The following is a 25,568-nucleotide window of genomic DNA, read 5'->3' as shown; positions in this document are numbered from 1 at the left end:
TTTTCAAAACAAATAAATATTTATTTGTTTCAAATAAATGATTTATTAGACAGTATTGAAATAAATATTTATTTTTTCAGTGTGATAGCTAACATTGTTTCCCGCATAATTAATTATAATATCATGAAGAGGAGATGTGACGAAAGTGTCGACGATAATGTTTATATCGTATCAATACTAATTTATTAATTAAAGAACAACTCGTCTCTCTCATATGTAAAAGATATTTTCGTACAATATATTTATCTCAAAATATCAGGGAAAAATTAAGGAAGATCGAGCTTCTACATTTTCTATTTCTACATCTGAATTTAATTAATATTAAAATTAAGTTATAGTAGCTAACATTTTTGTTCCCACATAATTAATTATAATATCATGAAGAGATGTGACGAGAGTGTCGACGATAATGTTTACATCGTATATCAATACTAATTTATTAATTAAAGAACAACTCGTCTCTCTCATATGTAAAAGATATTTCCATACAATATATTTATCTCAAAATATCAGGGAAAAATGAAGGAAGATTTTCTATTTCTACATCTGAATTTACTTAATATTAAAATTAAGCTATAGTAGCTAACATTTTTGTTCCCACATAATTAATTATAATATCATGAAGAGATGTGACGAGAGTGTCGACGATAATGTTTACATCGTATATCTATAATTAATTATAATATCATGAAGAGATGTGACGAGAGTGTCGACGATAATGTTTACATCGTATATCAATACTAATTTATTAATTAAAGAACAACTCGTCTCTCTCATATGTAAAAGATATTTCCATACATATATTTATCTCAAAATATCAGGGAAAAATGAAGGAAGATTTTCTATTTCTACATCTGAATTTAATTAATATTAAAATTAAGCTATAGTAGCTAACATTTTTGTTCCCACATAATTAATTATAATATCATGAAGAGATGTGACGAGAGTGTCGACGCGTGCCGCATTGACAATAACGTAACATTTTTTTCCCCTATCGATCAATCGCGATGCGTTCTTCTTCGAAGATCTTCCTTTCGTCGCCCTTTTTTCGGCTTGCCCCTCGCAACCCTGTTCTGGCCGGGACTGTACCCCGTTGTTCGCAAAGACGATCGTTACTCACCCCGGCAGTAAGCATCTCCAAGAAAGTTGCAAGTGCAAAGGCCTGCGAGAGCGAACACGGAGTTGCGATGCAAATGCTGTCAAGCCCCGGCATTCTAATTCTTATGCGTCAGCGAACGAGAAAACGCGGCCGAGAGTGCGCGACGTGAGCGCGCGCGCGCGCGCGTAGAAAAGAAGGGAGCTTGCTGTCTTTTCTCGCAGGATCCAGTTCCCTTTTTCGGCCTTCTCTCCTTGTCTCTCTTTCTCTCTATCGCTCACCTCCGACAGACAGCGCAGGACGAGAGTCTCTCTGCTTTGTGCCCTGCATCCACCGAGAGCGCACTCGTTCTCTCTGTTGCGCGCGCGCGTGTGCGTGCGCGCACGCGAAATTGCGTGTGCCGCAACGGGAGAGAGAAAGAGAGACATAGAGAGAGAGGAAGCCCGCCGCACCACGCGGGCCTTTACGCTGGAGGAGAATCAATAGATGTGCGTTGCATCTTGCCCCTCCTCGTCCCCCCGCGATCCCCCTCTTTACGCGTTTTCGGCTACCACCCTTCTGCTACTAACTCCGACCTTCTCACGCGGGCGCGTCGCCGTGTACTTGTGAGGATCCATATTTCAACGTCATCAATCTTTAGAAAATCCAAGAGTACCGAGAAAACAAAATCACTCATCGATCGATATAATATTGAAGAGAAAAATCGAACTAAGCGGTATTTTTAGTTTTGCCGCGACTGTGTCCTCGAGATGAAATACTGGGTACTTCTTAATTAATAGGAAAAGAAAAAGAGAGAATATTATTTATATATATATCAGTCTTCATTTCGCGTCAATGAATCGATACCAGCAGCGTTATCCGTGAAAAGGTCGGGGGTTCATCAACAGTCAATCAAACTCGTATACGAGTTAATTTAGAGAAACTTTCACGTATTCTCTCGTTACGTTTTCAATAAAACGACGATTGTTTCTGAAACTTTTCGTTCGTGCTGCTTTCGTTTACCTCTGTGTGTTTCCCCGTACGCCATATTGCTACCCTTGTGCGATCCTATCGTAGGAACCTAGGAACTTGGCGCATAAATCAAGATACGATGTCGGATAAAGGCCTAGAAAATTGTGTAATTTGGTATGTACGCCCGGCTCGTACTTTCGACGTCGAACTTGCCGCGATATCGATTGCCCGTGAAGAGAGATACCTGCGTGAATATCAGTCACCCCTTCCGACTCGGCTACTGAATTATTTACATCGACGATTGTCGCTAAGAAAGCGCAGTTTTCTCGTCCCGCGTTCTATGTGCGATTAGGAAGGGTTAAATTAGGAATACATTACGATGCGTATTTTTTTTTTTTTTTTTTTTTTTTATTAGAAGAAGGACGATAATTCGCGCTTCCGTTTATACATTATAAAATATTAGATATCTACCTGTGTGAGTAGAAATCAAGATATAAAATATTGGTCACGATTTTCAATGATACTTTTCGCATGAAATTAAATTCCGAGAGAATGAATTATATATTCATCGCGTTTGTATCGTAACTTTTTCGTTCGATCATACGTCATTTTCGTAGATCACACTCCTTGCCACCTCTAACAAAGCTGAACCCTCTTTCGCAAAATGGGGAAAGGGTGCTGATCGCGGGTATCTACTGTCTCCCGATATTACGCAACGTCGAGCGCAACATCCCTCGAAGAAATAATAGCGTCGCCAATAAACGGCCTCACCCTTCCTTTCGCGGTCGTGCATCATCACCGTCGGCCAAAAGGAGATCCTCGACTTTAAGCGTCGCGACGCTTGGGCGTCGCATCCCGCGTTAGGTAGACCGAAAGTAGCGACAAGGTTTAGAGGTCGATAGGACGGGGACGGAAATCGAAGGCGAGACCGCGAAGGGAAAGCGAGAGTGCGAGTAATCGTAATCGTAAACACACTACGACGCAACGTGGGCGAAGTAGAGGAGAGGGTAGATGGGGAAAAGAGGGGGCGAGAGAAAGGTAGGACTGGTGAGAGTGAAGAGAGCGGGTTGTAGGGTTGGCGGATGAGAGTGAGAGGCGCAGGTGAAAGTGAAGCGAAGGTGGTCGAGTCGGAACGGCAGCATTCGGGGGAGGGTGAAAGGAGGTTAATGATTAGTTCTTCCGAGGGCTGTTGCCGGGTGCAGGTTGCTCGGCTTTTTCCCCTCGATCGCCCTTTCCTCCTTTTCCACCCCCTCATCGTTCTTCTCCTTCTCTCGCTTCCTGCTGCCGCCATTTCGCGCTTACCCTCTCGCTCGCTCCCTTTATATCGTTTGCTTCAACCATCTTCGTGCTTTCTCGGCCATTCTGCCTCCAAAAATTTCACAAACCCCACCACCATTACTGAAGCTACGCACGCACGACGAAGCTTGCAAGGTTGTTCTCCCTTCCATCCCAGGTTGCTCCCAGGAACGTGTCGATTATTTATGGGGCCGCGGAGCATGAACGCCATTTCGAAAGTTTCTATTTTAGTAGGAGTCTTATCGGCGAACGAAATATTTAGAGCAAAGATTGGGAGAAAATATTTACCCGGTGATTGGATTTTCATACTTTTCCTTTAAATTTGTTTCGCCAAGCTTACTGTCGCGCAAGTGTCACGTATATATATATATATATTTTACATTAGACTATGTCGTATTAAAATTAAATTGAAACTCTTGACAGAATTGCATTTTTATTTGTGTATCGTCTTATCATTATTGCTTATACATATAGAATATAATTAAACTACGATTTATATTATACGTCAATTATACAAAGTAAAAATATTACACGTGAAACTTTGCCTTTAATATCATCGACGTCGAAGATTGGCGCGCTGCAGAATGTAGCAGCGAGTCTTATATCGATCCCGAAATTGGTGGCATCTTCGCTCTCGAAAGAGAGAGAAGGAGAGAAGGCATTCAGAGTCACCTGCCTAATCTGACTAACAAATTTTATGCAGGGGACAAGTGTCGCGTATACACAGCGACCGCCAATCTTAATGATTAGAGCATGGCTTCTGATAGGCTCTTCCTTCGAGGATCCATCAGAAAGATTTCGTCAAACTCGTGTTCCCATATACGATCATTTCGATGTAGGTGCACAGCTCTCCGTTTTTAAGGACGATCTGCCGTATAAATATTTAATTCAACCAAAGCCAACGCGCCATTAATGAAAATTCACGTTGGGATCGTAAGAGAATAATTCTAAATTATCCTATTACGCGGTGCGAGTTTAGTGTTTAATAAAAAAAAAAATGATCTTCATAATACCCATATTTTCACGTTTCTCGAGTGAAATTTATATTTATTTACAACTGGAATTAAATCGATCAATATCGATTAAAGTGATCGCGATACATTAATTTTGTTCGTTTGCTCGAATCAATTTTTGAACTCCCTCCGCGAAAATAATTCTATTTATTTAGACGCTACTTCGTCGGATAGTTCGCGATTTTTATCGTATTCTACAGACGTATAGCGACGAGCTTATTTTGTCGATTCCTCCAACGGCGCCGCTGCGTCCGGTGCTTCGTTATCCGGTAGTCGGTAGTGAAATTATCTTATCGATTCGCACGAAAGAATCCCTCTTCTCCCTCGAGCAAAAGAGAAGAAAGTAAAGAAAAAACAAAAAAAAAAAAAGAAGAAAAATAGCGGAATAAGACAGAGAAAGAAAATTCGCCACCCCTTGCAGCGTCGGCCCTGGCACCCTAACGGCCCCCGAGGACCTTCCAGCGAAAGTGATGGCCGTGGCTGCGTAGAGCGAAAGGGAGAACGCGCGGGGGTGGCAGTAGTGAGTTTTCGGTGGGGAGCCCCAGGAGTCGTCGTTGACGGAGGGGGTTGGTTTGACCGCGAGGGAGGTCGACTCCGGAGGAAGGGCGAGTATAGCGATAGCGCGCGAGTGGGAGCGAGAGAGATAGTTCGCCGAGAGATGGTAACCTTGCAACCCTCTTGCGTCGAGGTAGGGAGACTGGAATCCCACGGCCGGAGGGGTTTGCGAAGGCAGTCGGGGGTGCAACCGCGCACCAGGGTGGCAGTGACGGGCGTGACGTAGTCGGAGGAGGATGTATGCCCCTGTTGGCGAGGGCCCCAGCAACCAACGACCATCCCTGGTCAATCCATGGTGGCTTCATCCGCCAGGTACGACCGACACGACGAGTTGGTGTTGATGTTATTCTTGTTGTTGTCGTTATTGCTGTGCCGTGCCCATATCTTGCTCCCCGTAATTCGAGGGCTCGTTTGTTTTGGTCGCGAAGGATGCGCGGGAAGGGTAGGAGGGTGGGTTTGAACTTGAAGCTTTTGCTGCGAGTGGAGGGGAGGGGGATGAAGTTTACGTAAGCGCGAAAGCGATTACGTCTACGTGATGTGAAATAGTGAAAATTTTCGAATAGCGTCTTAGGATTGGTGGAACCATCCCCGAGATGGTCCCGTTTTAACGCGTCAGTGAAAATGAAATTCACGATGTTTCCAACTTGGAATACGTTTTGCTCTACTAATTTTCTGTTTGGTTTATTTTTTTGTTGTCGTGACTCTCTTTAGGAAAACTTGATTAACTCTATAAATAGAGTCTAAATATTTTCATTTGACATTTCACACTTTATCGTTCTATGTTGAGCAGCTACGACTTTCCATGTCAATAATACAATGTTGAACTTTTATGAAATTTGATTTTCATGTGTGTGACTTGCATTATAATTTATACCATTTTATATAAAATTCGAAAATGTAAAAGTTACGATATATGTATTATATAATTTTAAGGTCACGGTCTATATTCGTCTCTCTCGTGCGTATAGTTTGAAAATTTATAGTATAACACACTTTAACACGCAAACTCCACTGGAGCTTACCACTCCAATTAAATATACGCATACGAGAAATTCGGGGAACTTGTTAATTTAATTTTACACCTGATGCTCCGCATAGCATCGCAATTCCGATTCAACGTCGAGATTACGGTATCGCGCTAATCCTCGCGGCCGACCATCATTACGTGCGTATACCGTAATTTTTATACGCTTCCTTTGTTTCGACCTTCGACGGAGATACGTGCACGTGCAGCAGAAGTTGCAGCAGCACGTCGTCGTACGTGCATCGTGTGCAAGTAACGGTACTCGGACACGGAAGTCACCGCTTATTTCGCGCCGTCACATAAAAGGGATGATCGTACATTATATCTCTCTTCCACCTAATTTCCCACCCCCGATGTCGTTCTGCGGCTTCGAAAAAAAAAAAACGCAACGTTCCCGCAGGGCGGAACCTCCCGCTAACGACCCGCCATTTGGGAAATTTATTGCGTTGCGCGTATACGCTTTAGAGGCCAGAAAAACTGCTCCTTCGTCGCTCCGAGCACGAAAAAGCCAAATGCGACTTCCGCGGCAATTTTCGAGATCGTTTGCTCGAAATCTTATCGAACAAAGAAGCTATCTCGATATTTACATTCGATGATCAACGTCTCTTGGCGTAAGATCTCGGAATGCAAATGTCTCCGAGTTTACTGTCATTTTTCTTTAACTTGGATACATTTTTCAAGCGTAACAAACGAGCAATCGGATGCGCGCATTTAATTAGCGAATGAGCCAAGATATCCCGGGAGAAGAGAACGGCCGTTTCCACCTTCGGATCGATGTGCTACGGAGGCGGACATCGCGGTCGCTCGCTCGTGAGACGACCGGCTAGTAGGGGCGCACACTATTTGAGTGCCGGCCCAAAACGTAGGGCCGCTGGCGCGGCGAAGAAGGGGAGAAGGAACCTGCGAAAGAAAGAGTGAGAGAAAGAGAGACGTCAAACGAGCCCGGCATAACTCGTAGAACAGTCCAATTCAGATCGTGCTTCGCGCTGGGCGTTTTTCGGCGGCTCATTCACGGTGTCTCCATCGCTCCAAGTGACGAAGGACAATATTGTCCAACCGAGATGATTGACATTGATTGCACATCCGCGGCGTGGACTCCGCGTTGATTTGTCGTGACCAAAGTAACCGCGGTTGTTGCACTCTCCTCCTGGTCTCTTCTCCCCTGTCGAATCGCAAGTGAGTCACGCTTCGTTTCTCGATGTGCGATTTCCCTCCTCGAAGAACGATACCACGATTGTCGCGAAGAAACCATCCCTGGACACATGTTGCATCGAGGATTTGTGAGAATTTAATTACGGTGAGGATTATCCTTTTTCCTTCGCAACATTTTTATATTTTGCTTGTTATTCGTCGGTATAATTTCTAAATATCCGAAATATTTGAATGTAACGTAAAAACTTTTATTACCGCGAACGTAAAATTTGCTGATGTTTGGAAAGACGACGTTTCGGGAGATAAAAAAAATTGCAAAACTGCACACAGATCGTCCCTCGAGACCGCCCGTCGACATCGCTCGACGCCCGATCCTTGATTATTTGTCACCGACAAAAATGCGCTTACATCATCGCGCCTGATTGAAATGGATTCACGATGGCGACGATTCGCGAAGAAAAACATCACGTCGCTTTACTTTCATCGTGAAAGCGCGTCGAAAAGTTTTTCCCCTTCCGCGAAGCCGGGTTCTTCGTTTTAAAACACGTTCTATTGCACGGCGACCTGTTATCTGAAACTATAGCCTCGGAGACATTGACCTTTAAATTAGCTACTGTTACGTATCGGATTAGTGATGTGACATTATTATCTATTCTCTACACACAGAAAGAGAGACAGTTATACATATATGTATATATTTCGAGATCTCGATTTTGTAGAAATGCATTCCACTAATTTCTTCAATAATATTAAAAATTTAAATATTCAGAAATCGAAATAATAATAAATGGAAAAAGCATGCGACTTATTTTTTTTTCGAAAATAATGAACGCAGCAATTGCTCGCGCGACCTGCAGAAAACAGTTCTTTCAATATACTTTCTTTTATTTAGAAACTCCCCGTAACGAAATGAAATCTCGAAGCGGGTTTGTCTCGATAGTTCGCTATCATTTGAAACAAAAAAAAAATGCACACATCTTCCATCTCTCCCTTTTTCCCGAACCGTGAACGTTCTGTTATCGCTGTCAAACACGTTTGCACCTCTCACCTTGGCATTTTCATCGGTACAACCAATCTTTTGGCTGTACCCCCTCGTATGGATTCATGCAGATATCTCTCCCTTTTTCCTGGCCCGTCTCTTTACTCGGAGGCAGGATATATTGTGTCGATCTTAGGAGAGACGAATCGAAGTTCTCTCGAAGCAACTCCCTCTTCGCGGAGATCGTATTTTTCACAATTTTGCTTCTGTCGCTTTCGAGCCAGTTTTAGACTGGCGCGCGAGATAATGTCTTCCTCTTATTTACATTTCTCGATGTGAGCCATGTTTATCATCAATTTCGCTTGATTAGGCAGATAAGCTAGCTTAATGAAAACACACGTGCAGTATCATATCGTTGCAATTTAACGTTCCAAAAACGCAATCGTACGGCAGCAATTAAAATTTTCATTTAATATTTACAATTACATTATCGCTCTGGCACTTGTCCCTGCACATTTCATTATAATTTGTTCGCAATAACGGCGGTACTTTCTATAAAAGCATTAACGCGCTCTTTAAGAAGCATCGAGAGCGTATCAAGAGCGGCCTGTTCAAACCGAATCCTAAGTCCGTTATTCGTTGTAACGCATTAATACGGTTTCCTTCCCGCAAGAAAGAAAGAAAAAAAAAAGATTCCATGCGGCATTCCCTCTCGTGGTATCAACAAAGACGACGACCACCGCGCTTATTGCCAAAAGGCGCCTCGACGAAAAATGGCAGGCGCCGTTCCTGTTTTTCTCGTCGAGCCACGACGATACGCGCTTTTCATATACTAGGTGGCTTCTCTTTCTTTCTTTTCCCTCCTCCTTTTACCCCTCTCGTTTGCATTAACTCGGCATCTCGACGACCATCCTTTTCTATATACTCGCCCTCGCTAGGCAATACCGTCGCCCATATTCAGCCACTTCGATACCACCCCGTGTGGTTTCTCAGACCATATCCGTCTTCTCTCTCTCTTCTTCCCCCTTTTTTCATTTCATCGAGTCGCCCAATTTTCCCTTCCGCGGAATCGCGAGGATTGGGGATCAATTTTTATCGCTCGAGACAACAGCGTAAGCCATTGTCATATTGGAATATCGAGTTCTGCGCGATCACGGAAGCTCTCTGGTTCCTCATTTCGCGTGTATAGGATCATCGGGTCTATTTTCGTACGCGCGTTACGTTACGATTTTTTTTTTATATTTCTCCGCGAAAACTTTTACACACACACACACACATACCGGTATATGCAGATGCTACGCACGTGAGCGAGAAACGTGGCGTTAGACGACGGATGCTCCTGGTAATGAAACGATTCTCGGAAATCTAGAGTGAAAACATAAAAAGAAGTATATACGAGTCGCCGATATAAAAGATCACGCATCCCTTCCCGTACGCATCTATATATTTTGGAGAAATTCGATTGAGAGGAGGCTCTGTTTTTCCGAACGCGCGAACGCGATGACATAATACCGCCGCCATAAGAGCGCCGAATTACGACGCTGGTGGACGCGCGCGCGCGCGCTTGCAGCGTGTGAGCGCGTACACGCCCGTGTTGTGCAGCGTATCGCGTATGTATACGTATATATGACAGCGTGTGCGTGTGGTTGTGGCGCGCGTGCGGCGACCTTGAGCCTCCCTCTCGGACCCTCCCTTCCCTGATCAGCGTGCGTTTTGCCACCACGCAATGCCCGCGAACCCTCCCCACTTCTCCCCCCCGTGATTCTCCCTTCTCCGTTCCCTCCCCCGCTCTTCCTCCCGCACCCCCTTCTGTATCACCGCTCTCTCCTTTCGCTCGCGGTTCCGGGCCACGCAACTCGAAGCGCCTCCAACGCCTAAATTCCCCTCCGTCTTTGCTTTTCGTGCCGCAGCGGTTCCTAGCGATGGGCATCGATCGCGTCGTTACCGCTGATTTTTTGGAACACGCGAGGTGTATATTATTATATATGTATGTATGGGTATCTGTTTCTTGCCCATTCGGAGCATAAATAATAATTTGACAGCGGAAGAGTTGGATCCGCGCCGAAACTTTGATCGAAATCGGGAGGTATTTACAATTACAGCCTGCGCACGTTCACAGGTTCATCAAGGCCGCTGCGCTGCACGCTCAAGGATTTTCTTTTCCTACCACGCGATTCCCAAAACGCATCGGACATGCGACTCTGGTCACATGTTGGATGACACAACTCATCAGGCTACGTTCCACTTGGCGATCGCAGCTCTTGTGGGATCATTTCGTCCTTGTTTGTTCATCGTGGAAAGTTAAACAAAGATGGACGCGATCGCCAAGTGGAACGTGCGTGCCAAAGAAGCGTTAGATGAACGAAAGGGGGAACCTAGTGGGGGGGATACTAATACTCGAAAATGAGATAGAACAAGAGGGAACTCGCGAGAGCGAAAGAGTTCATCGCGTAGAGGCGAAAAAAAAGCATAAGAGGGGAGAAGCGATGCGGAGGACTGCCACAAGATCCCTACCTCTCCGAGGAAGAAGAAGAAGCCGCCGCCGAATCGTCCCCTTCTCCCGGTGATTCCGCCACCACCGGGAACGCCGAAATTCTCCTGCCCCCCCATTCACACACACACACACACACACGTATACATAAGCGCGTGTGCGCGCGCTCTGTTCCGCGTAACCGCATTTGCATCGCCATCGATGACCCATATTCACGCTCTTTCTCGGCGATATACACACCAGCGACGATGACGGCGGGTCCCTCAATCCTCGCCCTCCCCCCTTCCTCCCCCCTCGGCCCACCCGGTCTCCCTCTCGAGCGGTCCGCTTCCTTCCTCCGCTGTCGTCTCGCGGTGCCACGCTACCTCGTCGTTCCCTCTCGCTCGCGCCCGCGCGATTTTTCGGCTCCCGCGGCGGACCCGGGCCCGGCGGCACCGCAAACGACGACAGTCACGCGCGATTCGTTCATGTGCCGATGCGCGATGCAAGCCGGTAGTGATACTCGAATTCGAGTGCGTATAGTCCTCAGTCTGTCTAGTACTCGTGCGACCGGTGCGTAGAGCTGGAACGGAGCAGACCCGTAGATTCTAATTTCTCGTGCGCGATTCCGATCGCGGAAACCGATCCAATATTTCTTCCGCATATTGCACACGGATCATGCACCGCGCAGAGGACACGTGGTGCCGAACTCTGTAAACTCTTTCCTCGCACTCAAAAATTTGCCCGAAGGGTTCGCAGAGGCGCAAAGTGCGTATTTCGGAGTAGCGCAGCTGTCAACACCGGCTGTTGTTAAAGATCGTATCCTGTCGAGCGGTATCGCTTTTAATGTCGACACGCCCCTGACACCGGCGAGATCTCTCTCCTCTTCTCCGGCGCTTATCGCGAGGCGTCGCGGAAATGCGGCGGAATTTTGACATGACGCCATCGAGTGCTCGCGGTTCCTGACTGTGTCACGAGTACATCGAGAACTCGCGTACTCTTCGAACTGGAATTATTATTATTCGCATTCGATTTCTTCGAGCGGACACCCGCGAGAGCGTGTCCGAATTCTTAGGTCTCTGTCACGATAAAAACGCGTATTACGCACTCACGGAGCCAGTGAATCGAAAGAGGTATGCCGGGTTTATACGAGGTATCTCCGTATCTCGAGGTTATCAACATTCAACATTCAGGCTGGAGTGACAACAGTGCGATCTGATATATTTCGTCGTTCATTCACGGGGACCAATCTCCGGGTATAGTACTACTAACTTGACAGCGTCCATACAACGTCGAATAATAATACTCCAACTATCGGGAAAGCGGCCCTTTCGCAGAGATATGAACTTTTCAGAGACGCGAGACACTTTCTCCGCGTTTATCAATTTTCGAAACTAACTTTATCGATATTTTTGACGATATTTTTGAACGATTACAATATCGCTTTTGCAATATGTCCCTTAATTTAATGCCTTTTATAGATCATACATATTCTCTCTATGCTCTCTATGATGAGAGAGAAGAGAGATCGGTCGATAATCGAACCTGCCTGCTTTTTGCGTAGCTGGACGAGCAATTGGACACGAGCGCGATCAAGAAGGTAAATATCCAAAGGTGGAAGGTGGCTGCGAGAGGGGCGTTGAAGGTCACGGAGTTGAATCTAAGGGTGGCATCATGGACTCTCGTGAGCAGCAATTCTGCCTCAAGTGGAAGGGTTTTGGCTCCAATCTATCAACGACGTTCTTGAACTTATTCAAAACCGAGAGTCTCACAGATGTCACTCTCTTCTGCGAGGGTAAGTTCCTTAAGTACGATAACATATATCCTTCTCTTTATAATAGGATCCACCCGTGTCTCCTTGCGACATTACGAATGGATTCCTCATCGGAATAATACTTTAAAATATGACTTGGAAAATGCACTTTGTGAGATCGACAATAATTCGTCGAATATCTCAAAGAATATATAATTAGACATAAGCGTGACGCGATAATCGAAATAAAAACTGAGCTCAAGGAATTCAAAGAATTCGGCTGACTATTCCAAGTCCTTGACTCCTTGGTTCTCTCACTTATGCAGGCAGAAGGTCGATGCTTGAACGCGCAAAAAGAAAAATAAACGTGTCTTTATTTACACTGCGTGCACCCGTAATATTTCGGAGATGTCGCGTTGCAATTATCAAAATTATCAATACGTCAAATCGAAATCTTTAAACGACCGGCCCAGGAGAGGACGTGGAACTTTCACTTTTTCGACATGATTTCAAATACCGGCGATCATCTAAAAGACTTTTCACCGTTATTCGCTCGAACGTCGCTTTCAGATACGTTTGAGATCGGGTCGTGTTGACGCGTTGCAATTAATACGGCACCGGGCATCGTAATCGACGGCCATCAATTTGACGTGGCGACGTAAATCAACTCGATGCCCGATTATTTTTCAATGTAAATGCCCAGCGTTACACAAACTGCGATCAAATGTGACGACAAGTTCTTGCGTCATATTGCAAATTGACTCTTCTCTTATGCTTGAGAGTCGGACAACAATCTTGACTTGTTTTCTAACGGGCCGCAGTGTTAATGATTATTAAATAGTCTCCCTCTCTTTCTCTCTCTCTCTCGCTAACGGAATTTTAATTGGCGCAATTTTATATTTAAAATATTTTATATAATAAACACTTAATAAAAAAGCTTATCAATAGAAATTAAATATGACATGATATGTGTGAACGTTACTGGAAATAAATCCACATTATTCGATCGTGCAAAAATAAAATATTCGTTTATACAATTTGACAAAAAAAAAAGAATCGAAAAACAAAGATTACAAGTCTCGTTTTTCGCGCTTTACAAATCGCGTCCGACCATACGCGAGCCGTGACTCCTTACGCCGGAAAGGACCGGGCCGGCCGCGTTGCATTCGCACTCCTCCACTTTGGCGGCGAGTGGTACGAGTTGGCGGCTGCATAGGAAGAGAAGTGCACAGGGTAGATGGTTGGAACGGCCCCCTACCCTCGGTGGCCGACCAATCGAGAGTCACCCGGTATGCACCGCGCGAATCTCGGCGCGGCGTGGTGTCCGAATGCAACGTGCATACACATACATTAACACGTGCACATGCATACATGCGAATTTCCGTGTGCGATGCCTTCCCCACCGACGCGGCGAATGCAGCGGCCGACTCTTGCGGGTAGTCGGCAGCGCGAAACCGCAGTTCGCATCGAGCAGCGGTGCAACGCGCTCGTTCTGGAATTTCTCATGCGAGAAATTCGCCGGGCGAAAAATAAGTGTGCGAAAATGTTGTCGTGGGAAAATTTGGTACAAATAAAGGGTGATAAAGGGAGTCGCGGCGCAAAAGTTTTCCATGATAAGTTTGAAAGAGTAAACATGAATTATTAATCTATATGCGCGATAAGTGCATTGCGCGATATATATTGAGTTTGATGTATCTATTGACAAATATCCGGAGTTTCGCGACGTCAATAAAATGCGCAAGGATTTATCAGTGGAAGTGTGTGATAACAAGGCTACCAGCCTGTGAAACTAGATATTTACTTCTTTATCATTCTCGCCGAGTAAACAAGAATGTGCAACTTTCGGCAAAGCTCCTACTCCGATTTTCGACATAACCAACTAATGTAAGATAATAACGCATGTATATTTACAGTTATTTATTTATTAAAAATTCTACGCATAAATGTTTCATTGAAAGTGCAGCGTATATAAAGGCAAGTTCGATCAACAATATGAATACGAGAACGAATCAAGTTAATTGACTGCTTGTCTCGCCGCTTTGCCGCATGAGTCTTTTTTTTCTATAACGGTCTTCGTGATTATTATTTAGATTGATGGAGTAGCGTCGCCAGCTCGTCGAAGCTCCGATTATCCTCGAATCCTTCAATGCAATTACGATGACTATACTATTCGTCAGAAGAATTAAAATAATATTAACTTTGAAATGTGTGACATTTTTAATTATATTTTAAAATATTTTTGAATGATTTGTACAATTCTTTATAAACCTTTTATTATTATAGCGGAAATTATATATGTATATGTTAAAAGGACAACAAGATTACGTTGAGAAATGCTTTGGGTCTATTATAATATCGCTATTTATTTATAAACCGTCATGAAATTTCATTCGTCTCAATTGATAAGAATAAACAGTTTTAATATGCACGTGCAGTACATAATCGGCAAAACATCGGGCGAGTTAAACACTGTGTCGAATAAACACTGTAATTTATCATGGCACTGGTCCGATATCTATTCGACATATAAACCGGATAAGTGTATACCGCATAGAAGCGATACTGGATTATCTTTTGCAGTTTGTGTGACAAATATACATACAAACTTGAAGAGAGGGGGCCCCCCAATCAAGTAATGCATATAACTTTTTCGTTGCTACATTTTTTAATTTCTAAAAATTCAAACGTTTGCCAAAGAATTCCAAATACGTTTCAATTATGCGACCGAATATTGAAAAAAAAGATTGGTAATTAATGTTCAGGGATCGGTTATTTTCTTTTCTCGTCGGACTATTTTTATCGACAGATGGCCGAAAACGATGAAAGTCTGGTGAAATCGAACAAAAGTTAAAGTTCATCGATTCGTGATAACCCTCGCCCTCCGCTCCTCGGGCTGGCACTTCCGAGAATCTCCTCACGTTTTTATTAACATCGATATTAATTTCACCGTATGTGCAACCGGTCCGGCATATTATATCCCCGCTCGGAGACGATCCGTTATCCAATCCTCGCATCTAACGCTTTCACCTCGCGCATGTTGCGCGTGTCCTGATTTACGAAAACTGCGACCGCTGCTTTGAAGCTCGCGTGGAGAGAAAGAGAGAGATCGATGAGGAGTTTCACGAGATTCACCAATCTCTTTTTCGACTGATTTTGTACAACCTCTCCCTTCCTCTTCATACAGATCGAAATAAAGATGCATATATATATATGTATATATATATTTTTATGTATGTTCGTTTACAAGGATTGACGCTTATATGTTTGATTCTATCCTTGAATATCGCGCTGAGAAACCATAAGATAAGAAGTCATAAAATTCCGCTTGAAAGGGCAGAGGAAGCTCGACGGGTGGGAAGGGTTCAAGGACGAGAGTCAGGGAAAGGAACGTGAAATCGTAACGCCAAGAAGAAGCGCGTTGAGCAACTATGTATATATCGAGGGTTCATGGACGCATGCGCGCAAGTGCGTGCATTAACAATGTGCGTGTTCGTTGTATGTAGTCAACCCGGAAAGTAGGTCTCGGTTATACAGTTAGATCTAACCGTCCTCCTCTCCTGCTCCTCTCGATACATGCAAGTCGGCGCCGCGATATGGAAACCGTGAAACTCTTAATCGCGATCCAAGTTCAAGATAGATGGAAAAAATAAACGTGATATCGATTGATTTTTATTCGATTTTTATATCAACTTTTATATGTGTAATTTTATTTTTGCAATTTTTATGTAACATCTATGTTCTTCCAAGACAATGAATGAAGTTAAAGCTACATTTTGAAAAAAAAAATGATATTAATATCGCGAGTTAGATGAGCAATTATATCAACTTTTATATCATAGTTTTTCCCATTTTTATGTAACCATATATATGTTTTTCCAAGACAGTTACACTAATATATTTTGTATCAAGATAGTGAACACGAAGCTACATTTTGAAAACAAAAAAAAAATATTGATCTCGCTAATTAAATGAGCAATAATCGTATAGTATAGATTAAATAAAACGTCAAATTAAAATTCTACAAGTGGAGTAGATACATGTATATGTATACGTAGCGGTTTCATGTCAACAATATTGTCAAAATCAAAACACAGGTACGCGATACTGTTTACCGAGTATTAGCACGCGATGCCTCAAATTGAGGCGCTAAGAGGAGGCACACAAAAGTTGGGAAGTATATAATACTCTATTCGCGAAGGAAAAACGTGCGTTCGCCTACGCGCGCTCATTAGCGTCAATCTTCTCGTAAATCGATGTCGTTCAGTGCGATTATCGATTCGAGATAGAGTATTACCGCGGAACCACAAAAGCTGCTTCAAGGTAACCTCCCTCTCTCTCTGTCAAACACCGGATATCGATCGAAACGAGGACGAGGCGCCGATATATAGGCCCTCCGGTAAGCTATCGGTACTATTCGGCACGCAAAGCGTGCGTATATGCGTGCGCGATCGCGCGTCCGTGACTCGCTACGATATCTGACGAACTTTACAACCAGCACGTCGAATTTAGGATTAGGAAGCCATAAATCTCTCCGTTCTTATGTACTATCTGCGCATCAAACGTTCCGGAACGCGCGCGCGTGTCAGCGACTTTTTAACATTAGAGCGATAAAGGCACGCTTGTTGTCTCGCTTGGAAGCTATATTTTTGCTGTAAAATAGTCCGACATATCGAGTTATCGGTTTTCATTAGAATTCCAATACATATACGTTACGCACGTGCTTTATGCGTGTCGCGCATCACGCGCACCGTTATTGTATCCGTGCTGCAAGATGACATATACACGTGGCGTGCGTTAGAAACGGCACACATTTACCGTTCGTCTGTCCTAGGTCGTATTTGTGCGTGCGCATGTATGGTATGTGTGTGACCTAACCACGACTCTATCTTCTAGAATTATAGGATTATCTTAGGTGCGAGAAGTGTTCGTACAGTCGCTCCACCGTAAAATATTACGATACGCGCGTGTCACGGTTTGCCTTGAATATAATATTTATCTCTCGCGTCGTGTCTAAGCGACAATATAAATCACGGCCCCTACCCGGGAGATCTCCGGACTTCAAAAATCACGTTCATTGGTTTATTATAATTTATTGTAATGAACTTATAATTATTTTTTTTCCATATGCAATCAAATGATAAATCGTTGACAAAAAAGAAACGTAAAGCAAGAAATTATTTTCGGAAATTCTTATACAGATTTTTTATGTAAGAAATTTTAAAACGTCACGTTTTTTGGACACACTGAGCTACTCTTAAATCTGCATAAATTAATTCCTAAATAAAATAATATGCTAATGCGCAAGAATTACGATTGTCTCAGGCATCCGCTCGGAGCGATTTAGATCAACGGGTTTCTAGGTCAGTAGACATGGTGCAACGCGATAAGCGGCCTCATTTTTTTTTTTACTAATATGTTATCTGCTCGCACCAAAAAGATCTGTTCTCGAGAGGAAATTGGGTCGTCGTGACTGCGCTTCGCCGAGTGTTGCAATCCGAACGAAAAGCCGGCACGCATTAGTGCGTGTCCAATGTCTCTTACAGGTGCATGCAGACGGTTAAATGTTTCCTGAACGATCGAAGAGTGCAATAATCTCTTGAAAAAGAGAGAAAGCAAGAAAGAGACGGATTTATATTTAAAACCATGTATTTCCGGCGGTACGATATCGCGAGATATTTAATATTGCATCCGTTTTTGCGGCGGATATGTTTGTGGTCATATAACGGATACGCCTGCCGAAATGATTCACTATTTTTTAAAGTTTATATTAAATATTGAAATGTCACAATGATTTATAGGAACCAAGAATTTATAAATGCACCAATGTGTTGAAATAAAACAAAAATTAGATGAAATCGGTAAATCAAATGTTATGCGATATAAAGATCTTTGAAATATTTCCGGCAACTTCTAACAGAAATGCCGAGATTTTCACGGAGATTTTTGTACGGTATAAATAACAGCGAGGTCGTAAAAGTCTGCGTTATTTCCAGAACTTAACGATTCACATGGTCGTCTCGACAGCGTGTTCTAGTACTAAACTTTGACGGTCCAATTGCGCCTCTCTTCGCCCAGATCTCGTATGAATGAAACGTGCCATTGAGTGCGTCAGAGTGAACTCGTTAGATTGAGTGCATCGGTGCACGAACAATGTCGACATATCTCGACGATATAGAAAATGTTACTGCGAGATTGGCATTACCGTCTCGGAAAAAGTGAATTATGTGCGAAATTAAAATTGCAAGAACGAAATCTTGCAATTAGCGGTTGCTTATAAACTCTATGTATAATTTGAAAACATAAAGATAAAAAGCAATTACGAGCCGAAAGAGAGGGACGAAACGGAGATTCCCGATATCTCGCCGCAAATTCTGGGGATTAATTCGTGTAGCTGACTCTGGGATAATCAAGTTATCAAAAATATCAGTCGCGGGACCTATCGAGAGAAAAAGAAAGAAAGAGAGAGAAAGAGTTACTATCTCGAAACCGAGGCGATCTCGAGACTACTCTCTATCTGCGTCAACGCTTTATTCTTGCGTACGCGTCACCGCACGTCGTTGCAAGGCGAGATATATAGTATATCGCAATTCGAAAGCCTCGATGCGTAACCGAGGACTTCGAGGGGGATAAACTCGTAGAGAAAGAGCAAGAGAACAAAGGAACGCGTATGGAGAGTGAACGAACGCGTATGTAGCGTTACGTCGCTCTCGCAAACTCTGCCGCTCATGGCCAAAAGTACACTTCCTGGAGTCAAGGTTAGCTAGAGCCCGCGCTCTGATGCAACAGGATGCCGGCCATTGACTTTGCCTCTCTACCTAGGGTCATCCTCCCCTCGTTCTCGCGTTCCTGCGTTGTTCTGTGCGAAAGTTTATCTCCCTCGGCATTTTGGGTGAATGCACCATGTGAATGGCCAGCTTAAGTGATGCCGGAACCTTGCCGTAAACATTTTAACGATTCGTTTATGTAAGTACCTGGACTTTGGTGTTGTTTATCGAAGATTCTCCGCTCGATGTTTGAAGAAAATTTTTATCGAGAAGATCAATAAATTAATTTAATAAATTATTTATTAAAAGGATCATGAAGAAAATATACGTGTATATATATATATATATATATATATATATATATATATATATATATATATGTATGATCCAGGCGTAGTATAGTCGATGACTGTTGCCGATCGGGCATTCACTGATATACATATCCTCTTCTCGCTGGCCTTCCAGCCGGGTGGTCGGTGATCTTCTAGCCCGAACCGTGTGTGTTGTGTATGCGTGGCCTTCTCCGTTGCTATTTCTATTACAAACATGTAATCCGGCCGGTCGCTAACGCGGAACTGCGCGGCTTTGTTACGGTAGAAAGATAGAAAGAAGTGTGAAAGAAAGAATCACGCGACCGAGATATCGTGATATTCGGCCATCGAGATAATAAGAAAAAAAAACATGATATTTGATGATACATGAATTTTTTTTCTATTCTCCGTAAAATGTTAGCGCGCAGCTTGAAATCGGTTTCTAAATATAATCTCCTTCGATTTTAGAACACGGCCTCGAGTTGCCGTAATCATTAGGCTGTTACGATGCAATATTTAGTGTGCGCGCGTATATTCTCTCTTTCAATTCTGTATCTGAATTTCGTCACGACGTCACACTCTAATCGAGCCAATCCGCGGACTGTCGGGGAGAAAAAAATAGTCAGACATTAGACATGTGCGGAGGTGAAGCTTCAAGGACTAGCTAGTTAGTATTACAAGGCGAACGACCATAAGAGTTACGAAAGCGCGCGACACCTCCACGTTGGCCCTTATCAGATCATTAGAGGAAACTCACTCGCAATCAATTGGGCCGTGTTAACCTTTGCGGGGAGAGAGAGCAGAGTTAGTTAACACCATTCGTGATAACGAGCTCTTTTTGGGGTCGCTTTGCAGCAACAGTCGTCTCGAGGCACGAGCGAAGAAAAAAAAGAATACACATATTATTGTGCGAGAGCCGCGCGCGCGAACGCTGATAAACCCTCCGAATCACATTTTCGATATCGGTAATCGAAAATGGGTCAATGACATGACGAATTACGCAACGGTAATTTATAATAACTCGAGCCGATCGTTCGCTCGCGCGCATACATTTTTTTACACGCGTGTATGTATGTATGTATTCCTGTAACGGATGTACGTGCGCGATACGTGAGCAAGTTCATGACCGTGAATTAGATGAATGGCCGGAATTAGAAATGCTTTGTATTCGTGCTTGATACCGCTCGCGCGTATCCCGATGCATATTCCACGCAAGGAGGATTATATTCAACGCTAAACAGAAAATTCACCGAGAAAAAAGAATTCATTATTTTTGAAAAATTTATTCCGTAGAATATTACTTCAATTCCCTTTATCTTTTCTGCAAAAAAATATATATAATATTACTATATTTTTATATAATTAATTAGCAATCATATACTCTCTTACAAATGAATTATATTTGCTAGAAATTGGATACTCGAGATGAATTACTGCGAAAAAAATTGCTCACGCACGACGCAGCGACCTAAAGCTCCGAATCTGGCGAAAGAAAGGGATTAACATTGTTGCGGACAAAGACACGCGTCTATTTTCCACATCCCAGTATCTTCCTACGCTCTCGTGCGTGCGTACGCACGCTGTTACGTACACTACTCGCCAATTTATCGCAGTGGCAACCTCGAGATTCACGATCGCCTCTCCACGTGTCGTTTCTTACGCGTATCGCAATGTGTGTGCGATCTCTCTCTCTCTCTCTTTCTCTCTCTTTTCTCCTCGGTTCACCATACTCTTTTTTTCTATTTTTTTTTATACCTTGCTTTTCGTAGCACTGTGCAACGAACTTCGGGTTACGTGCGAAGAAACCGACCTTGGTCCCACGCGGCCATTGGCCGGGCTCAAAGGAAGCACGATCAGCGATTGGGCCGTCGACGAAAAGTTGACGGACGAAGCTGACAAGAGCCGAGCCGAGCCGAACCGATACATTAGGCCAATATACATTCGCTCGTCTTTGCCTAGCACACTCTGCATCATCGACCTTGATGGGGCATTGACCGCCGGTTTCCCTTCCCTTATAGCCGCGTGTGTATTAGAGTTTGGTCTCTTGCTCTAATCAAATCGGCGACCAGTCTTATCTATTCGCGAAGCTTTCGATATCACGGCGTTTCGCGCAAATCACGGGGGATAAGCGACCAAGGTCGCTCCACGTGACTTTTCCGGCTCCTCCTTTGATCTCGGTTCAATAAACACGTGTAATCTCGTGTTCGGAATATTTTGCGACGATTTGGGAAATTTGTGTCGATCAATGTGAAAAAAAAAACATTTCCAATTCTATGTTTTAAGATAAGATTGGAGATTCTTACTCTTTTTTACAACGTTTTATTATTTTATTTTTGATGCAGAGAAGTAAGGATTGCTTCTTCAATGTATTTGAGCAACATGTTTGGAGCTGATAAAAATCACGGCTCCACGACGTATCGGTCGCTGACATTGGAACGAAATTGACATTGACTTATAAGCTTGTAATTGTTGATTTTACCCGCGGCGTTTATTACACGCATTCGGTCACAGTGCACGTACACGTAAAGGCCTCGAATTATTATTGCGCGTAGTAGGGAGAACGATGACCGTCGTAAGAGGCTACGTCGAAAACCCTAACTCCCAAAGAGCTCTACCGGCTGGCCTTGGAATATGAATAGATTGCTCGCGAGGAGTGCATTGCACTGTTGCGTAACTACGCGCGTTTTATTTGCAAGTTTTGGACAGGCAAGAAGCTGTGCCGGCAATCTCGCCTCTCATTATTAAATACCATTCCGTAACTCCGCCGCGAAACGCGGAAATATACTTGCAAAATATTTCTTCAACTAACATGGAACGCATAAAAAAGTAGTGCAAATAGAGTATCATAAATATTTATAGATAACGTTCAGACGTTTCTCAGATATACATTTAACATTTCATTAAGACATTTAATAACGATTTAATAATTTTGCAATTTTTCTTATTATTTTTGCAAAGAATTGTTTAATATCTATATTTATATAAGTAAAAAGATATTTGTTTTTCGATCGAGCTTTTACACACTCGCTGCGGCACTTCGATGCTATCGCTTATCGATAATCGAACATCAATCAAACTTTACGATGGCCGCCTCCGATCGGAATTTTATAAATATAGTCCTTCACTATGAACAATATCTAAATACGCGTGCAGAGTCGCGTCGCGCGTTATCTCTACTCATTCAGTAACAGCCCCCGACGAGTCGATGACGGCGTTACGGAGTATCATAAACACACGAGGCAACTCGCGTTACGCAACGCCGCTTCTGAAATTCTTTGCTATATATATATATATATATATATATATATATATATATATTTTGCATATGCGCTCTGATAACGGAGCAACAATCGTGCCTGGCGCGCATATATACGCGTGCGAGAAAAGGACTGAGGCATCTCGCGAGTTTACCACGCGACGCTCGCTCACATTACAAGATTTATTAACGCCGGGACTCTGCACACCCTGATGAACTTTGCATATTTCATTTATTTTTACAAGTGTGCCGCAAACTGCGTTGTCGCTTCACGTTTCATCCATTACGCACGCGGTTCGCAGATGTACGAGGGAGGAAGAGGGAGAACTTTTCCTCTCTCGTAACGAAATTGTCGAGAGAGTGAAACTTTCCTCTCCGGCTAAATGAAACAAATTTTCTTTCTTTTAACTCGGCGAATCTTTCTCGCTTACGCGAGCCGTTCTATTGTTCTCGTCGCTCTCTCGGCGCAGTAACGCTGCGTATCCGGATTCTACGTTGACATAAGCGATGGCGCAAGTCATCAGCATAATCGCGAAATGCCCACGCTCGCACACGTGGCTCGATCGCTGACCCTTGCATAATTTACGTAATGAACGGAGCATATATATATTTGATACGAATACCTGTAACGATGTGCGATTCTATATATTAAAATTAAAATATTTTTAATTTGAAATTAGAAAAAAAAATTAGATTTTCCTATTATAATTAGATTGGGCGAAGATTGGCAAGATTGCCCTTCATTTATTTCAAGGGAGAGCAACTACTTAATTTTTGCTGATTCTAGGGAAGGGAGTCGCCCTGTGTTCCTCCTGTAAATATTATCATTATTCGTCGATTAGAACACAAGAATGCAAAATTATTTTTTATCTCCAAAATTCGAAAATTAGAAATGGACACGTTATTATTACATGTGCAAGATAAATTTACGATATATGATTTCGGTGAGAGCTTTGTAGGAGAACCGAGAGAGCTATCATGAAATGGAACCGCGGTATGCTCTCCTCCTCGGATACCGCGGTAAATTCAATATTCGTCGGATAAGAGGCTTGAAATTGGGCACAACGGGGAGTGCACGGAAATTTGATCCGCGAGGAAGCTCAAAGAGTTGGATACACTTTGTGTCCTACTCGGGAGCCACTCGGAAAGACAGGTGCTTTAAGCCACCTGGTCCGTGCCCTCGTCACCTTTCTCTTTTCTCCTCTCGTACTTGATTTCCTTATTCGGCGAGGGTACTATCGCGTGCGATGAGGCTTCTTCCGCTTCTTCTAATCGACGAAGCGCTTTCATGAGATGTTACATTCTCTTGAAATAAAGGAAGCATAAAGAGAAATAAATCGGAATGAAATCATTCCTTAATAACGAGATATGTACACGTTGCATTAATTTTGTCGATAATGAAACAAACTTCGAGTAAAATCATAACAAGAAGAGATATATAGTAGGTACCTCTTTAATTTCAATAAATTTATGCATCACGAGTGAAATTAAACACGAAATCAAATACGAGGCGAGCAAGTAACTTTTGATAACGAGCTATATATATAAGAGATAAGAGGGTCTATATTATCAAACTATACTAGCAAAGAGAGCAGTTTCTCTTTAAATTTTAAATAACTATACAAGTATATGACACAACACATTTTTTTCAAACACTCCGAAATATTCGGCTACAATAATCGGTTGTGCGGTCACGGCTCTTTTTTTTTCACGCGCAGCCGTTTCTGAATATCTCGGGCACCCTACGTGCAGCGGTCGTTCGTGTCGTGTTACACGCCCGCGCTGCTCGTGCATTATACTAGCTAGCGCGCGCGTGAATTATGAATTACGGAAGATCGTGTCCGAAGATGACCTACATACGCAACGAGCTGCGAGAAAGGGCATCGACGTCAGTCGCGCTAGCCCCGGGTTCCTTTATGTCGCGTCGCGCGGAGAGGGAAATTGTTGGGCCTGTTGAAAAAAAAAGGGTTCGCGTCGGTCACCGGCTTCCTTTGCATGCCAAAATTCCCGCGCTCGTTCGTATTACATTATGAAGAAAAGCCGTGAGAAAGAGACTCGGAGCCCGGAGTTGTGCGTGCATCGAAAATTTCTATGCTAATTTCCGCGATATGCCAGAGTTTCCTACGCGTTATTGTTAATTCGTGTAATTAAATTGAGCATACAAGAGTTCGCGCTAAAGTACTGTACTTAAATTTAATTAATAGTATACTCATTATATATTTAGACGCGCGGGCGCGTGATATTTATGATTTTAATGTATTTAAATATAGAAATAATTAAGATTAATGTTTCCTTTTAATATATGATAAGTACCCTTGTTTAAGCACATTCGTGCATATGATCTGTGTTTCAGGAGTTACGTTCAAGGCGCACAGGTTAATTCTCGCAGCTTGCAGTAAGCACTTTCAGGAGCTCTTCGAAGGATTGCCGCTTTCTCCCGCGGGACTGATCGTTATTCTCGATGGGACGAGTGCCGACAATATGGCGGCTCTCCTCGAATTCATGTACCGTGGCGAGGTACACGTGTGCCAGGAATCGCTCAGCTCCTTCCTCAAGGCGGCTGAATGCCTTCAAGTATGCGCCTGTCTTTTTTTTTCGTAAATAATGACCTTAAATAATGTTCCTCGAATATAATTGTACACGTGGTGCGCAACGCTTCCAGATACTATTTCGGCGCCTCTAAAACATGTTTAGCTCTATCTCTATGTTTCATTTGTACTGTGTAGAAGAGCGAGAAGAGTTAAATCATTTGTCAAATTCTCTTCCAAGTTGTCGCTTATTGTCAGACTCGAATGTTTCAATTCAGTATTTTTTTAAATTTTATTAAATTTTATATTTATAATCTAAACAGAGCAGATAATATTAATGCTATATATATACGGAATATTTATTAGCACAGTCGACGATATTCTAATGAACGTGTTAAAAAATTTGAATTAATTATTTGT

General features: G+C 43.1%; 1 protein-coding gene across 3 annotated transcripts in view; it reads left to right on the top strand.

Moving 5' to 3' along the window:
- The window catches only part of chinmo (Chronologically inappropriate morphogenesis), a 52,138-nt gene that overhangs the window by 1,029 nt on the left and 25,541 nt on the right, over window positions 1–25,568 (top strand). The window contains exons 1-3 of one of the 3 annotated variants that reach the window (XM_029307302.2): window positions 5,101–5,223; window positions 12,101–12,331; window positions 24,974–25,194. In XM_029307302.2, coding sequence (XP_029163135.1) covers window positions 5,148–5,223; window positions 12,101–12,331; window positions 24,974–25,194 — 528 coding nt within the window. In that variant the 5' untranslated portion in view covers window positions 5,101–5,147. Of the gene's footprint in view, window positions 1–5,100; window positions 5,224–11,361; window positions 11,793–12,100; window positions 12,332–24,973; window positions 25,195–25,568 lie in introns of those variants that run through there. The other 2 variants (XM_029307303.2, XM_029307304.2) reach the window with 2 other exon arrangements.

Source organism: Nylanderia fulva, unplaced genomic scaffold, assembly GCF_048542155.1.
Source record: "Nylanderia fulva isolate GAGA-0341 unplaced genomic scaffold, ASM4854215v1 Scaffold7, whole genome shotgun sequence".
Classification (NCBI taxonomy): domain Eukaryota; kingdom Metazoa; phylum Arthropoda; class Insecta; order Hymenoptera; family Formicidae; genus Nylanderia; species Nylanderia fulva.
Note: the sequence above shows the minus strand (reverse complement) of the source record. Positions and strands in the feature narration are given on the sequence as shown.